Source organism: Armigeres subalbatus, chromosome 2, assembly GCF_024139115.2.
Source record: "Armigeres subalbatus isolate Guangzhou_Male chromosome 2, GZ_Asu_2, whole genome shotgun sequence".
NCBI classification, from domain to species: Eukaryota; Metazoa; Arthropoda; class Insecta; order Diptera; family Culicidae; genus Armigeres; species Armigeres subalbatus.
The window spans coordinates 286,278,532-286,302,650 of record NC_085140.1 but is presented as its reverse complement, the minus strand read 5'-3'; the positions used below and the strand labels follow the sequence as shown (position 1 = coordinate 286,302,650).

Genomic DNA, 24,119 nt, shown 5'->3' with positions numbered 1-24,119 from the left:
TAGCACCTAAAAATGAAATGAAATGTTTCAGAAATATCTCAAAATACAAACGAGTCTTCGGAATACGAGTCTGTTTGGGAATTGAATTCAAAAGGACTGAAGGTCTTAAAAAACCTTTGACAAAAATAGGATTAACCTGCCAAAGCAGTCACTGCTATTGCCTGAATATCTGCGAACATTGGAAGCTCTGCTGCTTCACCACAGACACTCAATTTTTAATTCGACTTCACAACGCTTACCGACGTTTTTACCTACTGAATAACGAACGATAGATACAAACTGGTTCTTTGTCTCGCCTCCCTTCAACACGTGTTAGAATGCACCGTTCTGTAGCATTTTTAGTTATAACTTAAATTCTTAAACTTTAAAAGTGAAATAAATAGTAAGATGATGCTTGTAAAAAATGAAATTGATACCCCAAAGTCCGTCATCATCAAATTTAAAAAATAAGACAATTATTACAAAATATTTTAGGGAAACTCGGGAAACTGATAGGGTAAGACGGTATAATATGCCCCCCCCCCTAAGGCAACTCCTTGATAACTTGTTGATTTTCAACGCAATTTATGCATACTTTGTGTTATTTGGTAGTCCAGGAAGTCGCAAATGCATTGCCCGTGAGTAGTTATATAAAAATATTACAGATAACACGTAATAAAGCTTTTTTGAATAGTCGTGAAAAAATGAATTTCAAAAAGTGCCTGGGCAATACGCCCCACTTTAACTAAAGACGTTTCATAGACCTTCATTAGTATTTTTTCAATCCCATAATAAAAAGGTTACAAATCCTTATGCGCTTGACATTAAAAAACCAACATAAGTCCATTTAAGCAGGATCGAATAACATTTCAATATTTTCCATATAATTTGGAAGCAACTGTTGCAAGCTCGCCGCGCTTGTGTCCAGTTGGTAAGGGCATATCGTCCTGCCTACACTGGGGCGCTTTGACCAGTGAAACATATTTTCGAAAAACATTTACATTTACATTTTTGAAGATGGAAGCAATTTTATATCATACTAACCACTGAGAAAAGTTATTTTGTTGCCCAACTGAGTGTTCCAGTGCAAGTTTTGCGGACAGTATGCTAGCGTCGCTCCAGAATGTTAAGCAAACAAACATGAAAAGTTACATCAAAACTGTCACTTTTTGTATTTTGCTATTATTTTTATTAAGTAATACAAAAATACTTCCACATTCACATAGTATGATGGGCTTACAAATATTTATGAGTACCAACTGATTTTGACCCTTAATTAGTTACAGTTTCCTAGAAATCAAAGGGGGGCGTTTTGGCCAGGTGGAGCGCATTATACCGTCTTACCCTACATAAATCCTGGGAATCGGAAATCCCGGGAAATATGATTTCCCGGGAAACCGTTTCCGGGAATGGAAGCCCTAATGGAAAGTACTAAACTCGTCTTATGACAGTTAAAGACATTCCACTAATAGAGCTTCAGTTTTTTTTTTCTCAAAGCAAAGCCGTTGAATATTAGAATAGCAGCGATAATTGGAATTTTACTTCTTCATTGGGACAAATAAGAGTTGAAAAGGATAAAACCAGAATGCGTTTGAACTAATGGTACCCATCTGACAATTTTGCCAAATTGTAACATAAAAAAAGATGGAAGCGAAGGATTTCGACAACAAGATATTTGTTTCCTAAAACTGTTGGTTGGTATTAGCTGATTGAAAAAGAATGTCCCTGATGATTACGGATTTTTCTTCAAAATTATTAGATATTGGTCCAAAATTGTAACTCTTCCCTTACCCTCCTGCTTCCGATAGTTACTTCGACCATCAACCAGAGTTGAATTTCAGTGGCTTTCAGTAGTGGCTCCTTAATCCAAATAGGTCCGATGTCGATTTCGATCACCAACCAACCCACTAAAGAGTAGGGTTTTTCTTGATTCGACTAGGCCAATAGCGATTCCGATCATCGATCTTCTCACTACATAGCTATATTTCATTGAACCAACTAACCAATTCCAGGGAAAGGTAACTGGGTTATTGTGGTTCTTTTCATCGACTCATGCCAGTGCAACGAATTCCAGTAATATTCCTTCAAACCATCGACCGGTCTTGGATTTTTCTTGATCTGAATAGACCCGATGGCGACTCGTACCATCGACCATCTCACTTCAGAGTTGGATTTAATTGCCCAACAATGGTTACGCCAAGGGCGCTGAGAGTACACGCTACGTTATTGATTAGCTTAATTGAATAATTCATTAAAGTGGAGTAATGCTTCTAAAACCCGTTTGGTAAAAGATGGATTTGTTTCATTCCGTAACTGTCCAACAGGATTTGAAACTTACACGAAAAACTTGCAAGCAATTTTAACTTGGCAACATTTTTCTGCGCCGTCTTTATCAAACTTGGTATTCTGAGCTTGGAAATAAAACAAAACATGCAACCAGTGCATTGTCAAACCATTGCTTTCCGCTGCAATATCAATATAGGTCATTCTGTTTGAGCATCCATTCCAGTTGGTTTTTTTTTAAATCGTCACGAATTAATAGTAAATGCTTGGATACATTTAGTTTATCATTTCCACACGTGGCTGCTCTATAACGGTTGCGAAATTCAAAGTTTGTGTTGCATAAGTGGTTGTTTTTAGTTCGCGTATCATATCTCTCCGATTGGTGACGTGCGAGTCCAAAGATCATATTTCTGATCGACTTCGTATTTACGTTCATTTGTGTTGAGCTTTCGCATTTCAGTTCTGATCTTTAACCATGTTGCAATCGGTTGTTCGTTCTGTGACCCGGCTCAGTGTGGCGGGGTCACGATCTTATTGCAATGCTTCCGACAAGCTAGTTCTCACTGAGGTGAATGATAAGACAGGTTACGCTACAGTCACGCTCAACCGACCACCAGTCAACAGCTTGAACTTGGAACTTTTAACTGCGATATCAGCAGCATTAGATGATCTACTAAACAACAAATCGCGAGGAATGATTTTGACATCAGTATGTTGATGGGGTATTTGATTTTTCCGACTAATGATAACATATTCGATGATTTTTTTAGTCCTCGAAATCAGTGTTCAGTGCCGGTTTGGATATCATGGAAATGTATAAACCCAAGCAAGAAAGAATGAAGGAATTCTGGACAACCCTACAAGATGTTTGGTTCAAATTGTATGGTTCACCATTCCCAACAGTTGCAGCTATAAATGTGAACAATTCCAACAGATACTTTACCTGCAGGAATTTATTATGTCTTATTATTCCACAGGGTCATTCCCCGGCCGGTGGTTGTCTGTTGGCCATGTGTTGTGAGTACCGCATCATGTTACCCAACTTCAGTATCGGCTTGAACGAAACCCAGCTTGGAATTGTCGCCCCAACATGGTTCCAGGCAACGATGCGTAACACATTGTCGCGCCGTGATGCGGAACTTGCACTCACGTTGGGAACGCTTTTCAACACCGAGGAAGCCCTTAAGGTAGTATACTTGATTTCCAATGGTTTGATTTTTGTATTTATTCCATGCCCTCCGGAACATAGGTTGGAATGATTGATGAAATTGCTGCCAACAAGGAGGAAGCAATAGCCAAGGCGACCGGCTTCTTAGACCGTTTCAAGAAGATATCTCCGCAGGCGAGATCGATGACGAAGCAAGCCCTTCGAAGCAAAGACATTATGGAACTGGAGGATAATAGATCACAGGTTTGTTGGGCATACATTAAATTAGGTTTTGTGCGTGACATTCGGTGTTTATTCTTTTAGGATGTTGATCTATTTTGTTTTGCTGTATCACAGCCGAAGGTACAGAAAGGGCTAGAAATATATTTGGAGTCACTGAAGAAAAAAGCAGCCAAGTGAGCAGCGTCAAAGGAATCTTCAGGCATTTGTTTGTTTCACATTAAACTACATTTAGGATGATTTAATAAATTTATATATTTTTATTAAACAGCTTACTCATTCTGTAAGACTGACATTGTAGCTTGTGATAATCCGGTAATTTTATTTTAGTCTTAAATTCTATCTAACCTATCTATACGAAAACAAATCTTATCTTCAAGGACTAGAATAAACCAATTTCGTTGATTTTGTTATTTAATAGTCGTGATGAAAAATGAGAAACGAATCCAATAGGATGAATATGTGAAGGAACTATGAAATGAAGACACAGTCGTCTCATATATCATATATGTATGTGGCCGTGGAATGTGGCCCTTCCATGATTTTGAAACGCAAGCGAACTCAGCGGTGGAAGTTAAGCTTTACTGAACAACGAGCATACGATAGTGCAGCAGCGATGAATAGAAGCGACGAATGAAGTATTTCGTCGTTTTGGGCTTGCCGTCGGCGCAAGATTGAATTCGTGAAAAACGGTTGCATTGAAAGTTGGCTTTTTTGTAGGCAATGAAATGGGTATCTGGTATCTGGTATTTAAAAATCGCAGTCTTGCTATCAAGAGACTTTTTGAAGAGACCTACCCAACTAACATTTAATGTCAATGTAAATGTTATTTCAACTCGTCTATACGGCTTCAAGCTGAATATGTGTGCTATACATATGATCAAGAACTTCTATTCAATGCTTTTACCAGCAAATCTGGCGAATCTATTCAGCTGTATTTGACGTGTCTGCACAACTACTTTGCAGCATGTTACACAACATTTTCTCAATCTTTACTAAACCATTTAGTAATATAAATCGCTTCAATGGCGCTTATTCAGATTTTTTGAATCTGTTAAATAAGTTTTATAGGGGAAGAGGCCCCAAAACGCCCCCCGGGGCAAAACGACTTTCGGGTTTTCACTTATATTTATCATGTTTGAGATAGCCTTAATAAAACTAGACGTTAAATCATGTAGGTTAGGCGAAAAAAGTGTCAAAATAATAGATAGGAATGTAGGAAAAACTGAAATTTTCCACATTTTTAAGAAACATCTAACATTTCGGCGAGGCAAAACGCCCTAGTAGAACTATCCTACAATGTACTCGCGTCTCCACGCACTGTCCATACCAGAATGCTGATGTGCCGACGCATGGTACGTTGTTCCCTAAGAGCTGCCTGCTAAAAGGCGTTTTGCCTCATGAGTTTTCCGGCGACGAAATATCACCACTTTTTTTAAATGTTAATATTATTAATATGATTGAGATTTTTTCTAATTTTAATATGGCATCAGCAAGCTATATTGTTTAACTGTTGCGTGAGGTAGAAACACCCATGAAAATCGTTATAGTTAAGGCATAAAAGCAGTCTATGCTTAGCTAGGGCATATTGCCCCTCCTTCCCCTACAGCCACTGAATTCAATTTGATTCAATATTATTTGAGAGGAGAGTAAATTTCGGAAGTTTATTCAATGTTTTTTTTGTGAAAACTCAAATATCAATTTTGTTGCTACCTAGATTCGAACTCATGATCTCCTGATTCAATGGCCGCTGCTCTGTCATCACCGTCACTTTGACATATGTAAATAACAAAGAAAATTATGGATGTGCTTCTTCGCATACCCTATAGGTTGTTTTACTAACGCTAATTTCAGATTCATGCTGTATAAACGTTAGAAAGAGGCCTACATGCTGCTTTCAGCACATAAGCTTAAAAATTATGCTTTCAGCATTATTTCAACCATTATTCAAACATCTATCAGCATGTTCTGTTGGTTAACTTTTATGCATCATCAATCGCTGAAATTGTTTTTAGGCAACATTTACTCGATCTGTATAGATGCTACTTTGCTGCTTATCGTTTTACAGTAGCCGTCAACAGAAATATCGCTTCTAAATGGCTTGTTTTCTTACGCTATCTGCTAGCATTAATGACAGCGCTTTGTCAGTTGCTATAAGAGCAGGTGAATACCTTTGTAGCTGCATTACAGAAATCAATAGCTCATACACAGCTCCGGCAACAAAAATCAAATGTAAACATAGCGGTTTTGACGTTCCATACTGATATGCTATTAAAAGAAGCAGTATAAGGTTTACTTAAACGTTGTGTAATCTTCAAATATACAGAAGCTGCCTAAAAGCTTCGTTAGTTCATTTATAGCGCCATTACGCTATATTGTTAGTGCTATAACAACCTCGATAACAACAGCAAAAACGTTTTCATTGTGAATGCTACTCACCGTAATATGGGAAGTTGCTAACAAGAAACTCAGTTACATACATGAGCTATTAACCGATAAGCTTGGTTGCTAATTCAGACAGAGCTGTTTTATGACTATATGAAAGCTGCATAAACGATAAAAGATTAAATATATTCGGCACAATGACTAGCTGATAGATATTTGGGTAATACTCGAGTTGAAGTTTAAGGGATTATTTGCAGAGGCTTTTCTTTTATTCAGCATTGGCTGCTTTTATTCAAAAATTATACAGCCAAAGGCTAGAAGTTGAAGTTTTTAGCACCAAAATTGTTAGTTGGGTATTCCATTACTCATTATAAATCTCTTCTATTCCACGCAATTCCTTGCCCGACAATTTCTTTCGACAACCCTGACATAAAATCAATCCTATCAAATCAATCCCGAATTCCCCCCACACACAATAAAAAAAACCCTTTCGCCGATCTGATTCACAGCACAGACATTACGTCCAGCAAACCAAACATCCAAAGGTGGAATGCAATAGTTCAGTGCTAGTCTGACCACGAGCGTGACAAAATATTGGAATGAAATAGCTTTCCTCATCATCGATCCAAAGATTTACTGCTGATGAATAGGAAATAAGAACATCGGAAACATGTGCACGTAATGCAACGGGTGGCAATCAAGAACTGCCGGTACTATGTTACACATACGTCTCAAACCCTCCAGTACAAGTTTTTTTTAGCTGTAATTGGGTCTGCCCGATATGAACGGTTCTATAGTAGAGGTTAGCCGGCAACACGAATGGATAGAGAGTACTATTGTTCGAGAACCGTTTTTGATGTGGCGAGGCGTTAAGTTCTATGCAAAATTATCCTAGCCCGGATTCAGGAGAAGATCGATGCGACTCTCCTGCGGCAGCAGGCCGGATTCCGTGCCGGAAGATCCTGTGTGGACCATATTGTCACGCTACGCATCATTCTGGAGCAGGTCAACGAACTCCAAGAGTCCCTTTACTTGGTATTCATTGACTACGAAAAAGCTTTCGACCGTCTCAATCACGAGAATATGTGGGTCCCCCTGGGGGGGACAAGGGGGTCCTGAGAAAATCATCGGCCTCATCGAAGTACATCGAACAGTACGAGGCCTTTTCGTGTAGAGTGCTGCACAATGAGGTCCTGTCCGACCCTATCCGGGTCGTAGCTGGTGTGGGGCAAGGATGTATTCTGTCACCGTTACTGTTCCTCATCGTAATCGATGAGATTCTGGTAGATGCGATTGACCGTGAACCAAACCGCGGGCTGTTATGGCAGCCTATAACCATGGAGCAACTAAACGACTTCGAATTGGCTGATGACGTTGCACTCCTCGCGCAACGGCGCTCTGATATGCAGAGTAAGCTCAACGACCTTGCCGAGCGCTCCTCCTCGGCAGGTTCAGTCATCAACGTCAACAAAACCAAATCGTTGGATGTAAACACGGTGGCTCCTTACAGTTTCACAGTAGCCGGGCAACCAGTGTAGAATGTTGAAAACTTCCAATATCTTGGTAGCCAAATGGCGTCAGACGGCGGTACCAAGATCGACATAGGCGCGATCAAAAAAACAAGGCCTGCCTTTGCGAGTTTAAGAAATATCTGGAAAAACAGGCAGATAAGTGAACGCACCAAAATACGAATTTTCAGCTCTAACGTGAAATCTGTGCTGTTATACGCTAGCGAAACATGGTGTGTATCAGTGGAGAACACTCAACGGCTGCAGGTGTTCGTTAACAGATGCCTGCGGTATATAATTCGGGCCTGGTGGCCTCATAACTGGATCTCAAACAACGAGCTCCATCGTCGTTGTCACCAGAGGCCGATAGCAACACAAATTTGGGATCGGAAGTGGGGCTGGGTCGGCCACACTCTACGTAGGAAACGAAATCTGTAAACAAGCATTAGACTGGAACCCAGCGGGACATCGCAGCAGAGGCAGACCCAGAGGCTCATCCTCAGAGGCGGCGAATCCTCAATAAAGAAATAAAAGAAGTCGACCGAAATCTAACCTTGCAACAGGTTAAAGCGATAGCCGGGTAACGCTCAGGATGGAGATCTTTCAAGTCGGCCCTTTGCACCACCGGAGGTGTACAGGATCCATAATAAATAATAATAATTCCACATCAAGTTTTTTGATATTGTAAGATTTCCTACTAACTTGTAGCAAAACATAAAAATTATTGTTTAATGAGTTAATAAGAATTCTTAGAAATTAATGATCATTTCTTGAAATTTTCAAAGATTTTGTATGAACTTCTAGAATTCGTGATATAAATTTCCGACATGTCTAACATTATTTTTTTTTAAATCCCCAGAAATTAAAAAAAAAGGTCTTCATTGTTGCGTCTGTTTGTCTGTGTAAACTCTATACTTATCGTGACTTTATGCAAAAGTCGGAAAGCACGAAAATAGTTTTTTTTGTGTTTAAAATAAAAGTCTGGATGTTTGCGGACCACCAGCTTTGAAAAATCGTATTCTAATCACTGAGCTCTCAAGGGAGAGGAAAAATGTTTGTGATTTTGTAAATTTTGATTTAAAAGAATGAAACAGAAAACGTTTATATTGAATTCAATATTATGTATTTACAAAAAGCTTACTGCACATGTACTATTACCATATGCACATTTTTCTAAAATAACTTCGACAGGATCAATGAGATTGAGGTTTGCATTGTTTTTAGTTTTTTAGTAATGGCTGTAGTAGCCACCGGCGTGATGCCCATCATGATGGCTGTAGTGAGCAACTGGGGCAATATGAGAGATCGAAGCATGGTGGACTGGAGCAACATGATGGGCACTGTGGGAGAGAACGACGGGAGCCGCTTGGTGGTGCGAAACCTGAGCGATGACTGGAGCGGCGTGATGGTGCGAAATGGCAGCATGGTGGACTGGAGCAATTTGATGGTGAACTGGAGCAATGGCGTGGCTGGCAACGTGCACGGGCGCGGCAATGACTTTGTGCACTGGTTGGGCGATTTTGACGTTGGCTGGTTCACGGCGAACAACGGCATTGAATCCTGAATGGTGGTCGGCATGATAGTCTACGATGCGGTGGTGGCCATCGGAGTCGAGCAGACTGTACTGTCCATGGACTTCATCCCCATGGCGGGTCTCATGCTGGCTTTTGATATCTCCGGTATGCTCATCGTGGACGGAATAAGCGAACTCGTAATTGGCCGGAGCGTGGTGCTCGACTTCTTTTACGAGGGCGTGATGGACTGGAGCGGCATGGATAGAGGCCACATGATGAATTGGTGCAGCATGGACAGCGGCTACGTGGTGTACTGGAGCAGCATGCTGCAGTTGGATCGATTGATGAGACGACGCATAGCCATGTGGGGAGATAACTCCTGCGTTGGCTGCAGCGAGAAGAGTCGCCAAAACAACAAACTGTTGAGGAACAGATGATAAGTTAGAGGCTGAACCTGCATTTCAAAATCCGTATACTTACTTTGAATGCCATTTTATTGTGCAGATATTGTTAGTGTTGCTCTCGAGGATTGAGAATGATTTCCAGAATCCTGGACAACGGCTTTTATAGTGCTTCTGAAAGTACCAAAATTCACCCATAATCCTGCCATCCTTGAGGGGTGTGTTAAACTTTCACTCAGAACCAATTACCTATAATTCAGCCAAAAACTTGTCAACAACTAGCGACCGTTGTCCCCGCGAGCCCCCAAAACTGTTTATCAATGACGCATAAAATGTTTTGGTTCGTTACATTACATTCCATTGCAATTGCATCGATTCGGTCACTGGCTGTCTCCCTTGGTCGTTTACCCGGTGAGTGTACTGCAGAATGACCTTGAACCAGTTGTGTGCAAAATTAAAGCAAAACTTGATTTTCCGGATTGAGAATGAATAGTATCGGATTTCCTTGGAAGGAATCTTGTATGTAATTTATTTTGTAATCTGGTTTTGGGCTGGGCCGGGACCTACCGGCGAGCATTCGTGAAAGGACGGTCAAACAAATGCGCGAGCCCTTGTGCGTAAATTTGGCGCCTGTTCCATTATTCATTCATTACGCAGTGGATCAATATGAACACTTATGCATTACATCTACTTATAACAGTGTTCTCACATAAAATTGTTAGTGTTAACATTACAATATAATCTGAGCACAGAATATTATCTTTGCTTGTGCGAAGATATCATTCCTAATCAAAGAGCACTTTGAATAGGTGCCGAATTATCATTCGAGCATTTGATGATGATCCTGGTAGGCATCACAGTTTGGGTTTTGTTCACGTTGCGAAGGTGTTACAATGAGGTGTTACAATGAGGAATGAGAGCTGTTAGTTTTTCACTTAATGGTCGCAGTGGTTAAAATCCCAACAAAAAAAAAACAGCTCTGAACAAATGTGTCTCCATGGCGAACATTGCACTTTGTTTACTGAGCGGATAGATAACTTAGATCAATAATCCCATCATTTCATCTGTATCTTTGAACACAAGATCGAACGATGGGATGGTTTGCAATGCCTGGTTATTAGTCTACCTTTATCCAAATTCTAATAAGAATTATGTTGTATGCAGTCTTACCGGTCATACATAGAGCTAAGCAACAAATGTGTGCGCAACATGCTGTGCAGCAGGTTTTGCATTGGTGCGTACGGCCTTTCCTAGATCGTAAAACAGCAGGAGATTCTGAAAAGTTTATCATAAATTCTTGGTGAATAATAATTTAAAACGGTTTTAACTATTATCATCGTTTTCACTAATTATCCTCTTTTATTTTCCGTGCATTTTTTAAAACATTCATTTTATTCTTCTCTTATTTTGCAACGTCAAGGGCCAATGGGGAACAATGATTATCGTTATCATATCCCCTAGAAGGCAAATTAATTTACTTAGCATTTGTATTGCCCTGTTACTGTTAATTCTTAAGCAATATCTACACTAATTTTTCAATCGAGTACACCAACGAGCAAAATAGTGGCTGAGTTTAATTCATTTTCAAAATTACGATCCATTCATAATTATAATCGTAATTATACTGCCTAGCAAGTGTGATATCCCAAAATAAAATTTTAAATCGAAAATTTGTGTTTATTATGCAGCAGAATAAAAGTCCAATCCCGTGCTCTTTACCGTTTTTAAATAAATTGCGTCTAGAATATTTGAGAATAGTTTCAAAAATTTCTCCGTATGGCTTCCCATGCGAATATTTTTAAATATTATCTTTTGATTCATGTTCCTTCATGCAACATCAAAGCGCCAATCGCACTTTTGTATACATCATCACACAATTTGAGTCGATCGGTGTGATACATAACCCTTATCAAAGAAGATGGTTTTGAAACATTCTCAACGCCTTTCAGTGCACCCTGCTCGGTGTGATAAAGACAAGAAAAGGAATTGTGGCGTGATACGTTAGTTTGGTTGCCGGCTTTTGGTCAACAAGCCATTTAGTTGCTCTTCGGCTACAGAAGTGATTTTTCGGTCATCATTTGTGGAACATATTCTTTGATTTTTCTCTTGCTTATACCGCAGTATTTTGATCTGTATTCAGGCTTGCAAGTGAGTGGACTTTGATCTTATTATGCACATATCAAAAACCAGCACATATCTTCATGCAGCTCTAGCTGCAATGTGGACGATACATTTTACTTTTAGTGATTTATTTTTATGTGGAATGTATAAAGTTATACTTTTTCTTTTATTATACTGCACGAGAAGAAGCGAATGGAGATTTAAGTTTAATGTGATATAATTAAATTGGTCTGAGGCCGCAAATGTTGAGAAGATTACAATAAAGTTTATGATTTATTAAAAAGTTATGCTGCAAAGTGATTTGATCGTTGTGCAATTCTGAATCTGAACAAATACATTTGAAATGAAGTAGACTTTGATCTTTCAATATATAAATAGATAAACCGGCGTGTGCACTTTAACCCGTTTCGGTCTGACCTAGAAATCAAAATTGAAATAACCCGTGTAGGCTCATTTTTCGTCCGATTGCCATGAAATTTTCAGGGAAGAAGCGTCATCATGTCTATTTTTTGGTACATGACTTGATTTGACCATGGTGCCAATCCGGCCGGATTTATTAAGGGGGGGTCCTGGGTCAGATGCAGTCAAAAACGGGTCATTTTTTTAAAACCATTGATAAATGAACGAAAGTGACCAGAATGCTGATGCAAACGTGGTCAATCATCATTGATCAGCATCAGAAGTTAGTTTTGATACTTTTGAATCACCAGGACATGGTTCCGGATGTTCTGGGAACCTGGTTCCCTGGGGTATCCCTGGGGCGGTGGACACTTTTCAAGTGGACACAACACAGTCTTGCGACATATCAAACTTCATGGTTTTGGAAGAGAATCCTAATAGATGAGTTTTTGGGAGGTTTTGGACACATTGGCCACATCCGGAAGTGTTCCCGGGATCCTGGTTCCCTCAAGGAAGTGGACAAATCTCGATTAGCACCGAAACCCATCTTGCGACATATCAAACTCCATGATTTTGAAATACAAGCTCAATAGATGAGTTTTTGAGAGGTTTTGGACACAGTGGCCACGTTCGGAAGTGTTCCCGGGAGCCTGGTTCCCTCAGGGAAGTGGACAAATTTTGATTAGCACCGAAACCCATCTTGCGACCCATCAAACTCCATGATTTTGAAAAACAAGCTCAATAGATGAAATTTTGAGAGGTTTTGAGCACATTGGCCACGTCCGGAAGTGTTCTTGGGCGCCTGATTTCCTCAGGGGACCGGACAAAGTTCGATTAGCACCGAAATCTTGCGGCATGTCAAACTCCATGATTTTAAAAGACAAGCAGAATACATGAATTTTTGAGAGATTTTGGACACATTGGTCACGTCCGGAAGTGTTCCCGGGAGCCTGGTTCCCTCAGGGAAGTGGACAAATTTTGATTAGCACCGAAACCCATCTTGCGACCCATCAAACTCCATGATTTTGAAAGACAAGCTCAATAGATGGATTTTTGACAGGTTTTGGACACATTGACCACATCCGGAAGTGTTCCCGGGAGCATGATTCCCTCAGGGAACTGGATAAATTTTGATTAGCATCGAAACCTATTTTGGGGCATGTCCAACTCTATGATTTTGAAAGACAAGCACAATACATGAACTTTTGACAGATTTTGGACACACTGGCCACGTCCGGGAGTGTTCCCGGAAGCCTGTTCTCTCAGCGAAGCTGTCAAATTTCGATTTGCTCCAAAACCCATCTTACGACATATCAAACTTCATTATTTTGCTTGACTATCAAAATCATGGAGTTTTTTACGTCACAAGATGAGTTTCGGTACTAATCTAAATTTGTTTACTTCCTTGAGGGAACCAGGTTCCCAAGAATACTTCCAGTCGTGGCCAATATGTCCAAAATCTCAAAAAAATAGTCATGTATTCATTTTGTCTTTCAAAATCATGGAGTTTGATATGTCGCAAGATGGGTTTCGGTGCTAATCGAAATTTGTCCGCTTCCCTGCGGGAACCAGGCTCCCGGGAACACTTACGGACGAGGCCAATGTGTCCAAAACCTCTCAAAAAATCATGTGTTGTGCGTGTATTTCAAAATCATGGAGTTTGATATGTCGCAAGATGGGTTTCGGTGCTAATGAAAATTTGTCCACTTCTCTGAGGGAACCAGGTTCCCGGGAACACTTCCGAACGTGCACAATGTGTCCAAAACCTCTCAGAAACTCATTTATTGAGCTTGTCTTTCAAAGTCATGGAGTTTGGCATACCGCAAGATGGGTTTCGGTGTTTATCGAAATTTGTTAGCTTCCCTGAGGGAACCAGGCTCCCGGGAACACTTCCGAACGTGGCCAATGTGTCAAGAATCTTTCAAAAACTCATCTATTGAGTTTGTCTTTCAAAATCATGGAGTTTGATATGTCGCAAGATGGGTTTTGGTGCTAGGCAAGATTTGTCCATTTTCTTGAGGGAACCAGGTTCCCGGGATTACTTCCGGATGTGGCCAATGTGTCCAAAACCTCTCAGAGTTTGGCATACCGCAAGATGGGTTCCGACGCTAATCGAAATTTGTTCGCTTTTCTGAGCGAACCAGGCCTCCGGGAACACTTCCGGATGTGGCCAATGTGTCCAAAATTTCTCAAGAACTCATCTATGGAGCTTGTCTTCCAAAATCATGGAGTTTGATATGTCGCAAGATGGGTTTCGGTGCTAATCAAAATATGTCCACTTCCCTGAGGGAACCAGGCTCCCGGGAACACTTCCGAACGTGGCCACTGTGTCCAAAACCATCGATGAGATTCTGGTAGATGCGATTGACCGTGAACCAAACCGCGGGCTGTTATGGCAGCCTATAACCATGGAGCACCTAAATGACTTCGAATTGGCGGATGATGTTGCACTCCTCGCGCAACGGCGCTCTGATATGCAGAGTAAGCTCAACGACCTTGCCGAGCGCTCCTTTTCGGCAGGTTTAGTCATCAACGTCAACAAAACCAAATCGTTGGATGTAAACACGGTGACTCCTTCCAGTTTTACAGTAGCGGGGAGTGGAGAATGTTGAAAGCTTCCAATATCTTGGTAGCCAAATGGCGTCAGACGGCGGTACCAAGATCGACATAGGCGCACGGATAAAGAAAGCAAGAGCTTTTGCGAGTTTAAGAAATATCTGGAAAAACAGGCAGATAAGTGAACGCACCAAAATACGAATTTTCAACTCTAACGTGAAATCTGTGCTGTTATACGCTAGCGAAACATGGTGTGTATCAGTGGAGAACACTCAACGGCTGCAGGTGTTCATTAACAGATGCCTGCGGTATATAATATGGGCCTGGTGGCCTCACAACTGGATCTCAAACAACGAGCTCCATCGTCGTTGTCACCAGAGGCCGATAGCAACAGAAATTCGAGATCGGAAGTGGGGCTCGGTCGGCCACACTCTACGTAGGGACGGAAACGAAATCTGAAACCCAGTGGGACATCGCAGCAGAGGCAGACCCAGAGGCTCATGGCGGCGAAGCCTCAAAAAAATAATAAAAGAAGTCGACCGAAATCTAGCCTGGCAACAGGTTAAATCGATCACCGGGCAACGCTCAGGATGGAGATCTTTCAAGTCGTCCCTTTTCACAACCTTAGGTGTACAGTATCAATAAGTAAGTAAGTAAGATGGGTTTCGGTGCTAATCGAAATTTGTCCACTTCCTTGAGGGAACCAGGATCCCGGGAACACTTCCGGATGTGGCCAATGTGTCCAAAACCTCCCAAAAACTCATCTATTAGGATTCTCTTCCAAAACCATGAAGTTTGATGTGTCGCAAGACTGGGTTGTGTCCACTTGAAAAGTGTCCACCGCCCCAGGGATACCCCAGGGAACCAGGTTCCCGGAACATCCGGAACCATGTCCTGGTGATTCAAATGTATCAAAACTAACTTCTGATGCTGGTCAATGATGATTGACCACGTTGCATAAACATTCTGGTCATTTTCGCTCATTTATCAATGGTTTAAAAAAGAATGAACCGTTTTGACTGCACCTGACCCAGGAGCCACCCCCCCCCCTTTAATAAATCCGACCGAATTTGCGCAATGGTCAAATCAAGTCATGTACCAAAAAATCGACATGATGACGCTTCTTCTCTGAAAATTTCATGGCAATCGGACGAAAAATGAGCCTACACGGGTTATTTCAATTTTGATTTCTAGGTCAGACCGAAACGGGTTAACCGGCTCCAGCTCTATGATAGATTTTTCTTCCGGTTACGATGGCAAAAATGTTTACCCATTGGACATAGGACATTTTAATCGAGATATGAAGGTACAAAGGTCTCAAACAATGCATTATCTACTCAGAGCATGCGTTAAGCGGCAGCACTCAGCATGATGAAACGAATCTATAATGATTTAATAATGCTTCAATCACACCTTTCTCGTACAATATAAAACATGATATTTTGGAGATAACTTTGAAGAGATTTGTAGAAGCCGGCGTACACTGCTTGTAACCGCATATTTGTCCCATCTTTGCTGGATTACCTATTCATATAGGACAAATATGCGGTTACAGGCAGTACAATTTTCGAAAGATGTTCCGCAGAACTTTGGAAGGATTTCTTTCCATCGAACTTTACCACAAGAAAACAATTTGGCTGACATTTAGGGCCAAACATTAATTACGTAAGCATTTTTTCTGGGTTTTTCAATCCCTCCTCCCTCCATGTAAGATTTTTACCCATACAAATCATTTTTAAATATGGAGCTTAAGAAAAGGGCAGACCCCCTCTCCCTCCATAAGTGCTTACATAATTAGTGTACGACCCCTTTCATAGAGTTACGGTCGAATGGAGTATCCTTCTCCACTGCGGACTCGATCTTGGGCCAATCGCTTCTAGTCGCCCTGAACGTTGAGCGCCCTCAAGTCCTCTCCAACTGCAACAAGCCATCGTGTACGCGGCCTTTCAGGATATGTGAAAACCTTTATACGCCTAAACATTCTAATCAATATACCAATTTAGTTTGATTAAAATAAATTAAAATCAACCATGGATGATAAGGTGGACGGATTTTGGTTCCAATTATATCCTCTTTTTTTAAACTTCCAGAAAATGTTGCGAAAACTCGTGACTTCTACCAGAGCGTTGCCGCTCCAACGCACTCTATGCAGCAAGGCCTCGTCCGATGCCCTCGTTTTGACGGAATTGGATAACAAAACTGGATATGCCACAGTCACAATGAACAGAGCGCCAGTGAACAGTCTGAATCTGGAACTCATGACCCAACTCGTCAAAACTGTCGACGACCTGGAGCGGTCAAATGTGAAAGGATTGATTTTGACTTCGGTAGGCCTACTCCCGCATGCCAACGAGTAATCGCTTATTAATTTGTTTATTTAGTCTTTCAGCAAGGTCTTCAGTGCCGGTTTGGACATTGCCGAAATGATCAACCCCAATCCGGACCGATTGAGAGCCGTCTGGGGAATTCTTCAGGATTTGTGGGCAAAACTGTACGGAACGCCTTTCCCGACGGTCGCATTGATCAATGTAATGGCACTACGGCAATGCTCCATCAAGAGAAGTGAATATTAAAATAACTTGTTTATTCCAGGGAAGCGCTCCAGCTGGTGGATGTTTATTGGCCTTAAGTTGTGAATATCGTGTCATGTGTACAAACTTCAGTATTGGATTGAATGAAGCCAAGCTGGGGTTGATCGTTCCACCGTGGCTGCAAATGACGATGAGAAACACAATTGGAGCTAGGGAAACTGAAAGTGCGTGTCTCAAAGGAAGAATGTTCAGCTCACAGGAAGCATTGGAGGTATTGTGCATTAGGTTTGATTCACTTCGACAGAATTATTTTATTTTATTTTTTAACTTTTTAGAAAGGATTGGTGGATGAGCTCGCTGCGGACAAGGAAAATGGGAAGAAAAAAGCATTGGACTACCTAAATATTTTTACAAACACATCATCCTATGCCAGAACGGGAACAAAACTGTTGCTCAGGAATAGAGATATTGAAGACATGAAACGTATTAGCAAAGATGTACATCAATGCAAAAAGGATACATATATGGAAACTGATTTACGTTTTTCTTTATTTCAGGATATCGAAAGCTTCGTGAAGAATGTGATGAACAGCGAATTTCAGAACGGTTTGGTTGCTTATGCTCAGTCTTTAAAGGATCGTAAAAACAAATAGAAACCTGTTTATGACATCAACAACTGCTCCAGATTGTGCATTTACTATTCAACGCTACTCATTTTTTCTCAAAAGTTTACATTAAATGGACAATAATTAGTTTATCATATCATAGAATTTCATTCATATTTTGTTTTTAGAATTATTTCTATAAGAGCATTATTTTTATTTATTCTCTCAGACTCAGATCGGGGTGGCCTGTGTAGTACATAAAAGTCTTCTACATCCAGCTTGGTCCGAGGCTACACGTCGCCATACACGCAGTCTGTGGAGGGTCCACAAATCGTCTTCCACCTGATCGATCCCCCTTGCTCGCTGCCCACCTCACCTTCTTGTTCCCGTCGGATCGTTGTCAAGAACCATTTTCATAGGATTGCTGTCCGACATTCTAGTTACGGGCCCGGTCCACCACAGTCGTCCGCTTTTCGCGGTGTGAACGATAGATGATTCTCCCAACCGCTGAAGCAACTCGTGGTTCATTCGCCTCATCCATGTACCGTCCGCCCTCTTCACTCCACCAAAGGTGGAACGCAGCACTTTTCTTTCAAAAGCTCAAAGTGTGCGTTGGTCCTCCATGCGCATCGTCCAGGTCTCGTGTCCGTTGAGGACTATCGGTCTAATGAGCGTTTGGTAGATAGTCAGTTTGGAACGGTAGCGATCGGAGTGTCGATTTCTTTCCAGAGGTCACCAGTGAGCTCAAGTACACGAATGAATCGCCTGCTTTGAGCGTGCTTACAGCGGTACACTAGGAGTTAACTTTCTGAAATCAGTATGGCGAAAGGCATCTAAGGTTCGATTTCTCAAAATTAAGCACCTTAATCGAAAAAATATTTGGTAGGCGTAGTAGCGGACACCTTCCTACATAACCGGTACCAAATAGTTTTGCATGAAAAGTTTCTAATTTTGAGAAAACCCGCGTTAGATGTCTTTCGCCATACAAAATTCTGGTGGTTAACTCATGCTGGCTATTTTGCGCATATACTATAGCGCCTGGATGTGACAGCGGTGGGTAGAAAATCAGCCACTGCCAATAATTCATTCTTTAACCATCTCGATTTCGTCACCACCGATACAAACTCGTGGTGGATGGCTAACATCAGCTTCTATAGGAGCATAGATAAATTAATAAAATTTACGATTTAATCTCAAATGTATCAATGATAAAAGTAGGCTAACACACGACAGTTATTCTATAGAGCATAGAAGTTTTCGTTTGATTTCTGTAACTTCGATTTTTTTTTGTGTCTTTATTAACGAGACAGACTTCGATTTCATTTTTAGGGAGGGTGATACATTATCACATAAAGAGATGAACCATCCTGAAAATCTGCTTTTTAAAGAATATGAACAACTCCCATGATTCTGCATCGCAATCTAGTTAAGCTTGTGGAATGCGTAACATTAGCATCCTCAATTTGTTAACGGTTAGCTAATGTATTCTAGAAAGTAATCGGAAATGTGCATAGCATAATAGACCTACTTATATTCGACACTTGTTTAGTAAAGATGTTGACTCTCATGACTCGTTGTTCAACGATTTTTTTTTACCGTCGTTTTCTATTGAGAAAACTTGTGAAAAACTAATATAAGAAAATGGTACATCATTATTAATTACGCCGTCCCTTGCAATCGCGTGATATTTAAGAACATGTGGCCCTGCTGTTTTCCGAATATTGCTGCGATGAATCGATTTTTCAACAGAAGCTTCAGGAGACTCAAAAGTTTGCTCACGAATGAAATCATTGGACCGCGAAAGGTGATCTCCATAGAAGTTTACTAGATGTTGTTCGCCGTCCGGATCGACTGAACTATCTTGACCATTAATCTTATCGCCGTTATCTCTAACATGAATCAAATTTTCTGGATCCTCATGAACGTAATACTGTTTGGAATTATAGGATGATGGATCGCGTTGTTCGTTGAATTGATGTGGGTGGCCAGCTCTTACAGCAGCTAACACTGTAACGACAGATATAAACTGAAATGATGAAAAAATAGATTATTGAAACAATGTTTTTGATTTCTACTAACGAGAGCTTACATATAAGAATTTGAAAACCATAATTTATTATGCGATGATGAATGGTTGAGATCCAGGTGTTGAATATGCTTTTCGGAATCATTCTTGTCGTTTTATACTGCTTAGAATAAATATTGATATTCTTCAGCGTGCGATATTCTATATTCAAGGCTATTAATCTTATGCAAACTATGAAATTCTTTTATATCACAACCGATTATGTATACTTTTAAGTCCAGTTTGCGAACCATAAATCCGTTTGAGGTATACTCACATTCACGGAAAAAGGCAAACTCTTCTCTGTTGAGCACCTCAACGTATTAGTCTTCGACGCACGGGTGTCATTTCATCTGTAATATAAATTTGTGAAGGGGCGCTTACAGCGAAAATCTTTATTACAGATATATAAAAGTTGAACCAATCAGTCATAGGCATCAGCTGACTGGTTTTGTCTCTCATTTTATCAATCTTTGGAATAATCCATTGGAAGCAAAGCAGGATTTCAGTTTTTGAGTTTGGCTATAATTTTTATTATACACAATTATCTTTCATCATTGAGTCATTCTAGGGGGTCCCGTAGCGTAGTTGGCTGCACGTTCGCCTTATAAGCGAATGGTCATGGGTTCGATTCCCAGCCCCTCCACCAAACCCTCGTTTGGGGTACGCGCCTTACCGTCACGGCTGCCTGATGAGTGATGACGACTGACAACTTGTTCTTTTCGGAGGCATTCCTCCAACGTTACTCGGATTAAAATGACAACCGAACAATGCAACGATCATTGAATACTCGATATGTACGAATAAAAAAAGTGAGTCATTCTAGAGTTCTAGATTTTCTGACAACACTGCATAAGAACCTACCAAAACCTGAGCAAGAACTGTGCATACACGGTTAGATGACTTTACCCATTAATGGGTACTATGTTATTGTTGATATTATTCCCACCGTGAAAAATTCACCCATTTTCTTGAAAAAGTGCCACTACCCATTTTAATGAGTAGTGGCGCTTTTTAAAGAAAATGGGTGAATTTTTCACGGTGGGAATAATATCAACAATAACATAGTACCCATTAATGGGTAAAGTCATCTAACAGTGTATGCGATATTGTTTGCTTCTTATACAAAAAATGCAACCTTACTAACAAATATTTTATGAAAAGCTTACAAAATTGTTAGGGCTCATGCCATAATTTTAGGAAACTGTACCGTTTTTCATCTCACTGATCATATATTCATCTCATCACAAAACAAAGAAATACAGCACCAATCTTGCCGCTGCTTTTTGCTAACATGCGTGCTTAGGTTGCTTAGGATTGAATCCTAAAGAGAAAGAACAAGAGACTTAGTCTCTCACTTATCATCTCTGTATACATATACGATATGTACACGCTTAAAATTAATAACACAGAGATGTGTTTGCTTCACACATAACGGACCTAATGCAGAACAAAACCTAGATGAGCGACAGTTACACAGGGACAAAAATGCCTCGTACGGTCGTGACAACGGTCCTTTTTAACCTGTAAACGTTTGTACAGATTCATTGTTTCATAAGGAACCAAATACTGTTGAAAATATTGAAATCCAAGCTTCAATAAAACCACACGAGCTATTTTTCTGGCTGTGTAACTGTCGCTCATCTAGGTCCGTTTTGTGTGAAGCACATCTCTGTGGAGCAACTGTACCGCGCTAATAACACACGAAAGTTCTATGAGAAGTTAAACCGTTCACGTAAGGGCTACGTGCCACAGCCCGATATGTGTAAGGACATAAACGGGAACCTTCTTACGAACGAGCGTGAGGTGATCCAAAGGTGGCGGCAGCACTACGAAGAGCACCTGAATGGCAATGTGGCAGACGAAGATGGCGGTATGGTGATGGACCTGGGAGAACGCGCGCAGGACATAATTCTACCGGCTCCGGATCTCCAGGAAATCCAGGAGGAGATTGGCCGGCTCAAGAACAACAAAGCCCCTGGGGTTGACCAACTACCAGGAGAGCTATTTAAACACGGTGGTGAGGCACTGGCTAGAGCGCTGCACTGGGTCATTACCAAGATTTGGGAGGAGGAAGTTTTGCCGCAGGAGTGGATGGAAGGTGTCGTGTGTCCCATCTACAAAAGGGCGATAAGCTGGATTGTAGCAACTACCGCGCAATCACATTGCTGAACGCCGCCTACAAGGTACTCTCCCAAATTTTATGCCGTCGACTAGCACCAACTGCAAGGGAGTTCGTGGGGCAGTACCAGGCGGGTTTTATGGGGAACGCTCCACCACGGACCAGGTGTTCGCCATTCGCCAAGTACTGCAGAAATGCCGCGAATACAACGTGCCCACACATCATCTATTCATCGACTTCAAAGCCGCATATGATACAATCGATCGGGACCAGCTATGGCAGCTAATGCACGAACACGGTTTTCCGGATAAACTGACACGGTTGATCAAAGCGACGATGGATCGGGTGATGTGCGTAGTTCGAGTTTCAGGGGCATTCTCGAGTCCCTTCGAAACCCGCAGAGGGTTACGGCAAGGTGATGGTCTTTCGTGTTTGCTATTCAACATCGCTTTGGAAGGTGTAATACGAAGAGCAGGGATTAACACGAGTGGTACAATTTTCAATAAGTCCGTCCAGCTATTTGGTTTCGCCGACGACATAGATATTATGGCTCGTAACTTTGAGAAGATGGAGGAAGCCTACATCAGACTGAAGAGGGAAGCTAAGCGGATCGGACTAGTCATCAACACGTCGAAGACGAAGTACATGATAGAGAGAGAAGACAATGTGAGCCACCCACCGCGAGTTTGCATCGGTGGTGACGAAATCGAGGTGGTAGAAGAATTTGTGTACTTGGGCTCACTGGTGACTGCCGAAAATGACACCAGCAGAGAAATTCGGAGACGCATAGTGGCTGGAAATCGTACGTACTTTGGACTCCGCAAGACGCTCCGATCGAATAGAGTTCGCCGCCGTACCAAACTGACAATCTACAAAACGCTAATTAGACCGGTAGTCCTCTACGGACACGAGACCTGGACGATGCTCGTGGAGGACCAACGCGCACTTGGAGTTTTCGAAAGGAAAGTGCTGCATACCATCTATGGTGGGGTGCAGATGGCGGACGGTACGTGGAGGAGGCGAATGAACCACGAATTGCATCAGCTGTTGGGAGAACCATCCATCGTTCACACCGCGAAAATCGGACGACTGCGATGGGCCGGGCACGTAGCCAGAATGTCGGACAGTAACCCGGTGAAAATGGTTCTCGACAACGATCCGACGGGCACAAGAAGGCGAGGTGCGCAGCGGGCAAGGTGGATCGATCAGGTGGAAGATGACTTGCGGACCCTCCGTAGACTGCGTGGTTGGCGACGTGTAGCCATGGACCGAGCCGAATGGAGAAGACTCTTATATACCGCACAGGCCACTTCGGCCTCAGTCTGAATTAATAATAATAATAATAATATCTCTGTGTTATTGTTTTTAGCGTGTAGCATACTGCGAGAGACTCTTTTCGCAAGCTGTCATGATAGAGAACTGATTCGGGATGCTATACCCCATGATAAATTTCTTTTAGAAAGCTCCAAATGCGGGGAGCACTGGCTCTGATGATGCATTTCAACTTGTTCTACACAGCTGTGCAGTAACCAACACGAAAGGAGCGAGAATTACCATTTTTCAGGGGGGCTGCCTATCCGATTCTGTTTTTTCGCACTTGTATACAAGTTTGATAAATTTGTTATCATGGCTTATTATGATTCGGAACAGTTTTTGCCTCTCTTTTATCGTTGTTCGTTATCTATTGAGAGCGATTTCTGCAATATACTGTGCGTGCTCACTGCTGAAAAAAATCACAAAAATAAGAAACAAATAAAATTCCTTTTCATTGCTTTGTTTTTGATGGGATGAACTTGGGAGCTATGAAGTGCCGAACAGTTCCCCTATAAGAATCTAGCATTTCCGCATTTCGAATCGCATTTTCGAAAATGATGGCGGAGCCCAAGGTAAGTTTAGTCGGTATTACCTGTCACTGATCGAGTACGACACTCCAGTACACTCCCATGTGGTACCTTCCCAAGTAACATTTTAGGTTTTATAACGCTCTTGAAGAGCATAATTTACTCTTCAGGTGTGTTATAAAACCATCATAAAACCAAAATGTTATTAGGGTTTTCAACTACTAAACACGTTGTGTGTAAATGTATTCCTTCTTGTAAAAAACAGGATCTGATAGGTTCTTATACAGAATTGTTAGAAAATCTAACAATCAATCATCGGTTGGGCGTGGAAATGTTATGGCGAGTGTAAAAATGATCTAACAGTTCGCCACAAGCACAACAGCTTAAGACTGATAAGTTAGCTTTCTTTCTTTCTTTCTTTA

At 41.3% G+C, this 24,119-nt stretch overlaps 3 protein-coding genes across 4 annotated transcripts; 2 read left to right on the top strand and 1 right to left on the bottom strand.

The window, feature by feature from the left end:
* Nucleotides 1-2,432: 2,432 nt before the first annotated feature.
* Nucleotides 2,433-4,062, top strand: LOC134216488 (enoyl-CoA delta isomerase 1, mitochondrial-like). The gene is made up of 5 exons (XM_062695361.1): nucleotides 2,433-2,971; nucleotides 3,033-3,179; nucleotides 3,240-3,449; nucleotides 3,512-3,673; nucleotides 3,734-4,062. The coding sequence occupies exons 1-5, from the start codon at nucleotides 2,738-2,740 to the stop codon at nucleotides 3,827-3,829; spliced, it is 849 nt and encodes a 282-aa protein (XP_062551345.1). The 5' UTR covers nucleotides 2,433-2,737; the 3' UTR covers nucleotides 3,830-4,062.
* A 4,580-nt stretch (nucleotides 4,063-8,642) lies between these two features.
* LOC134216487 (cuticle protein 8-like) lies at nucleotides 8,643-9,641 on the bottom strand. The gene is made up of 2 exons (XM_062695360.1): nucleotides 9,537-9,641; nucleotides 8,643-9,475 (listed from the first exon to the last, which is right to left on the bottom strand). Exons 1-2 carry the CDS (start codon nucleotides 9,546-9,548, stop codon nucleotides 8,771-8,773), a joined length of 717 nt encoding a protein of 238 aa, XP_062551344.1. The 5' UTR covers nucleotides 9,549-9,641; the 3' UTR covers nucleotides 8,643-8,770.
* A 1,740-nt stretch (nucleotides 9,642-11,381) lies between these two features.
* Nucleotides 11,382-17,839, top strand: LOC134216486 (enoyl-CoA delta isomerase 1, mitochondrial-like). Of its 2 annotated transcripts, none has more exons than XM_062695359.1 (6): nucleotides 11,382-11,605; nucleotides 16,624-16,860; nucleotides 16,915-17,061; nucleotides 17,126-17,335; nucleotides 17,400-17,561; nucleotides 17,622-17,839. In XM_062695359.1, exons 2-6 carry the CDS (start codon nucleotides 16,627-16,629, stop codon nucleotides 17,715-17,717), a joined length of 849 nt encoding a protein of 282 aa, XP_062551343.1. In that variant the 5' UTR covers nucleotides 11,382-11,605; nucleotides 16,624-16,626; the 3' UTR covers nucleotides 17,718-17,839. The 2 variants fall into 2 exon arrangements, with proteins under 2 accessions (XP_062551343.1, XP_062551342.1); XM_062695358.1 differs by lacking the exon at nucleotides 11,382-11,605 and adding an exon at nucleotides 15,819-15,839.
* The last annotated feature ends 6,280 nt before the right edge of the window (nucleotides 17,840-24,119 follow it).

Excerpts from the sequence above, each read along its gene's own strand:
- LOC134216488 (XM_062695361.1), top strand. The coding sequence starts at position 2,738 with ATGTTGCAATCGGTTGTTCGTTCTGTGACCCGGCTCAGTGTGGCGGGG. Across the intron at positions 3,450-3,511 it reads ACACCGAGGAAGCCCTTAAG|GTTGGAATGATTGATGAAAT; the intron begins GTAGTATACTTG and ends TCCGGAACATAG. Across the intron at positions 3,674-3,733 it reads TGGAGGATAATAGATCACAG|GATGTTGATCTATTTTGTTT; the intron begins GTTTGTTGGGCA and ends TTATTCTTTTAG.
- LOC134216486 (XM_062695358.1), top strand. Across the intron at positions 16,861-16,914 it reads AAGGATTGATTTTGACTTCG|TCTTTCAGCAAGGTCTTCAG; the intron begins GTAGGCCTACTC and ends TTGTTTATTTAG. Across the intron at positions 17,336-17,399 it reads GCTCACAGGAAGCATTGGAG|AAAGGATTGGTGGATGAGCT; the intron begins GTATTGTGCATT and ends TTAACTTTTTAG.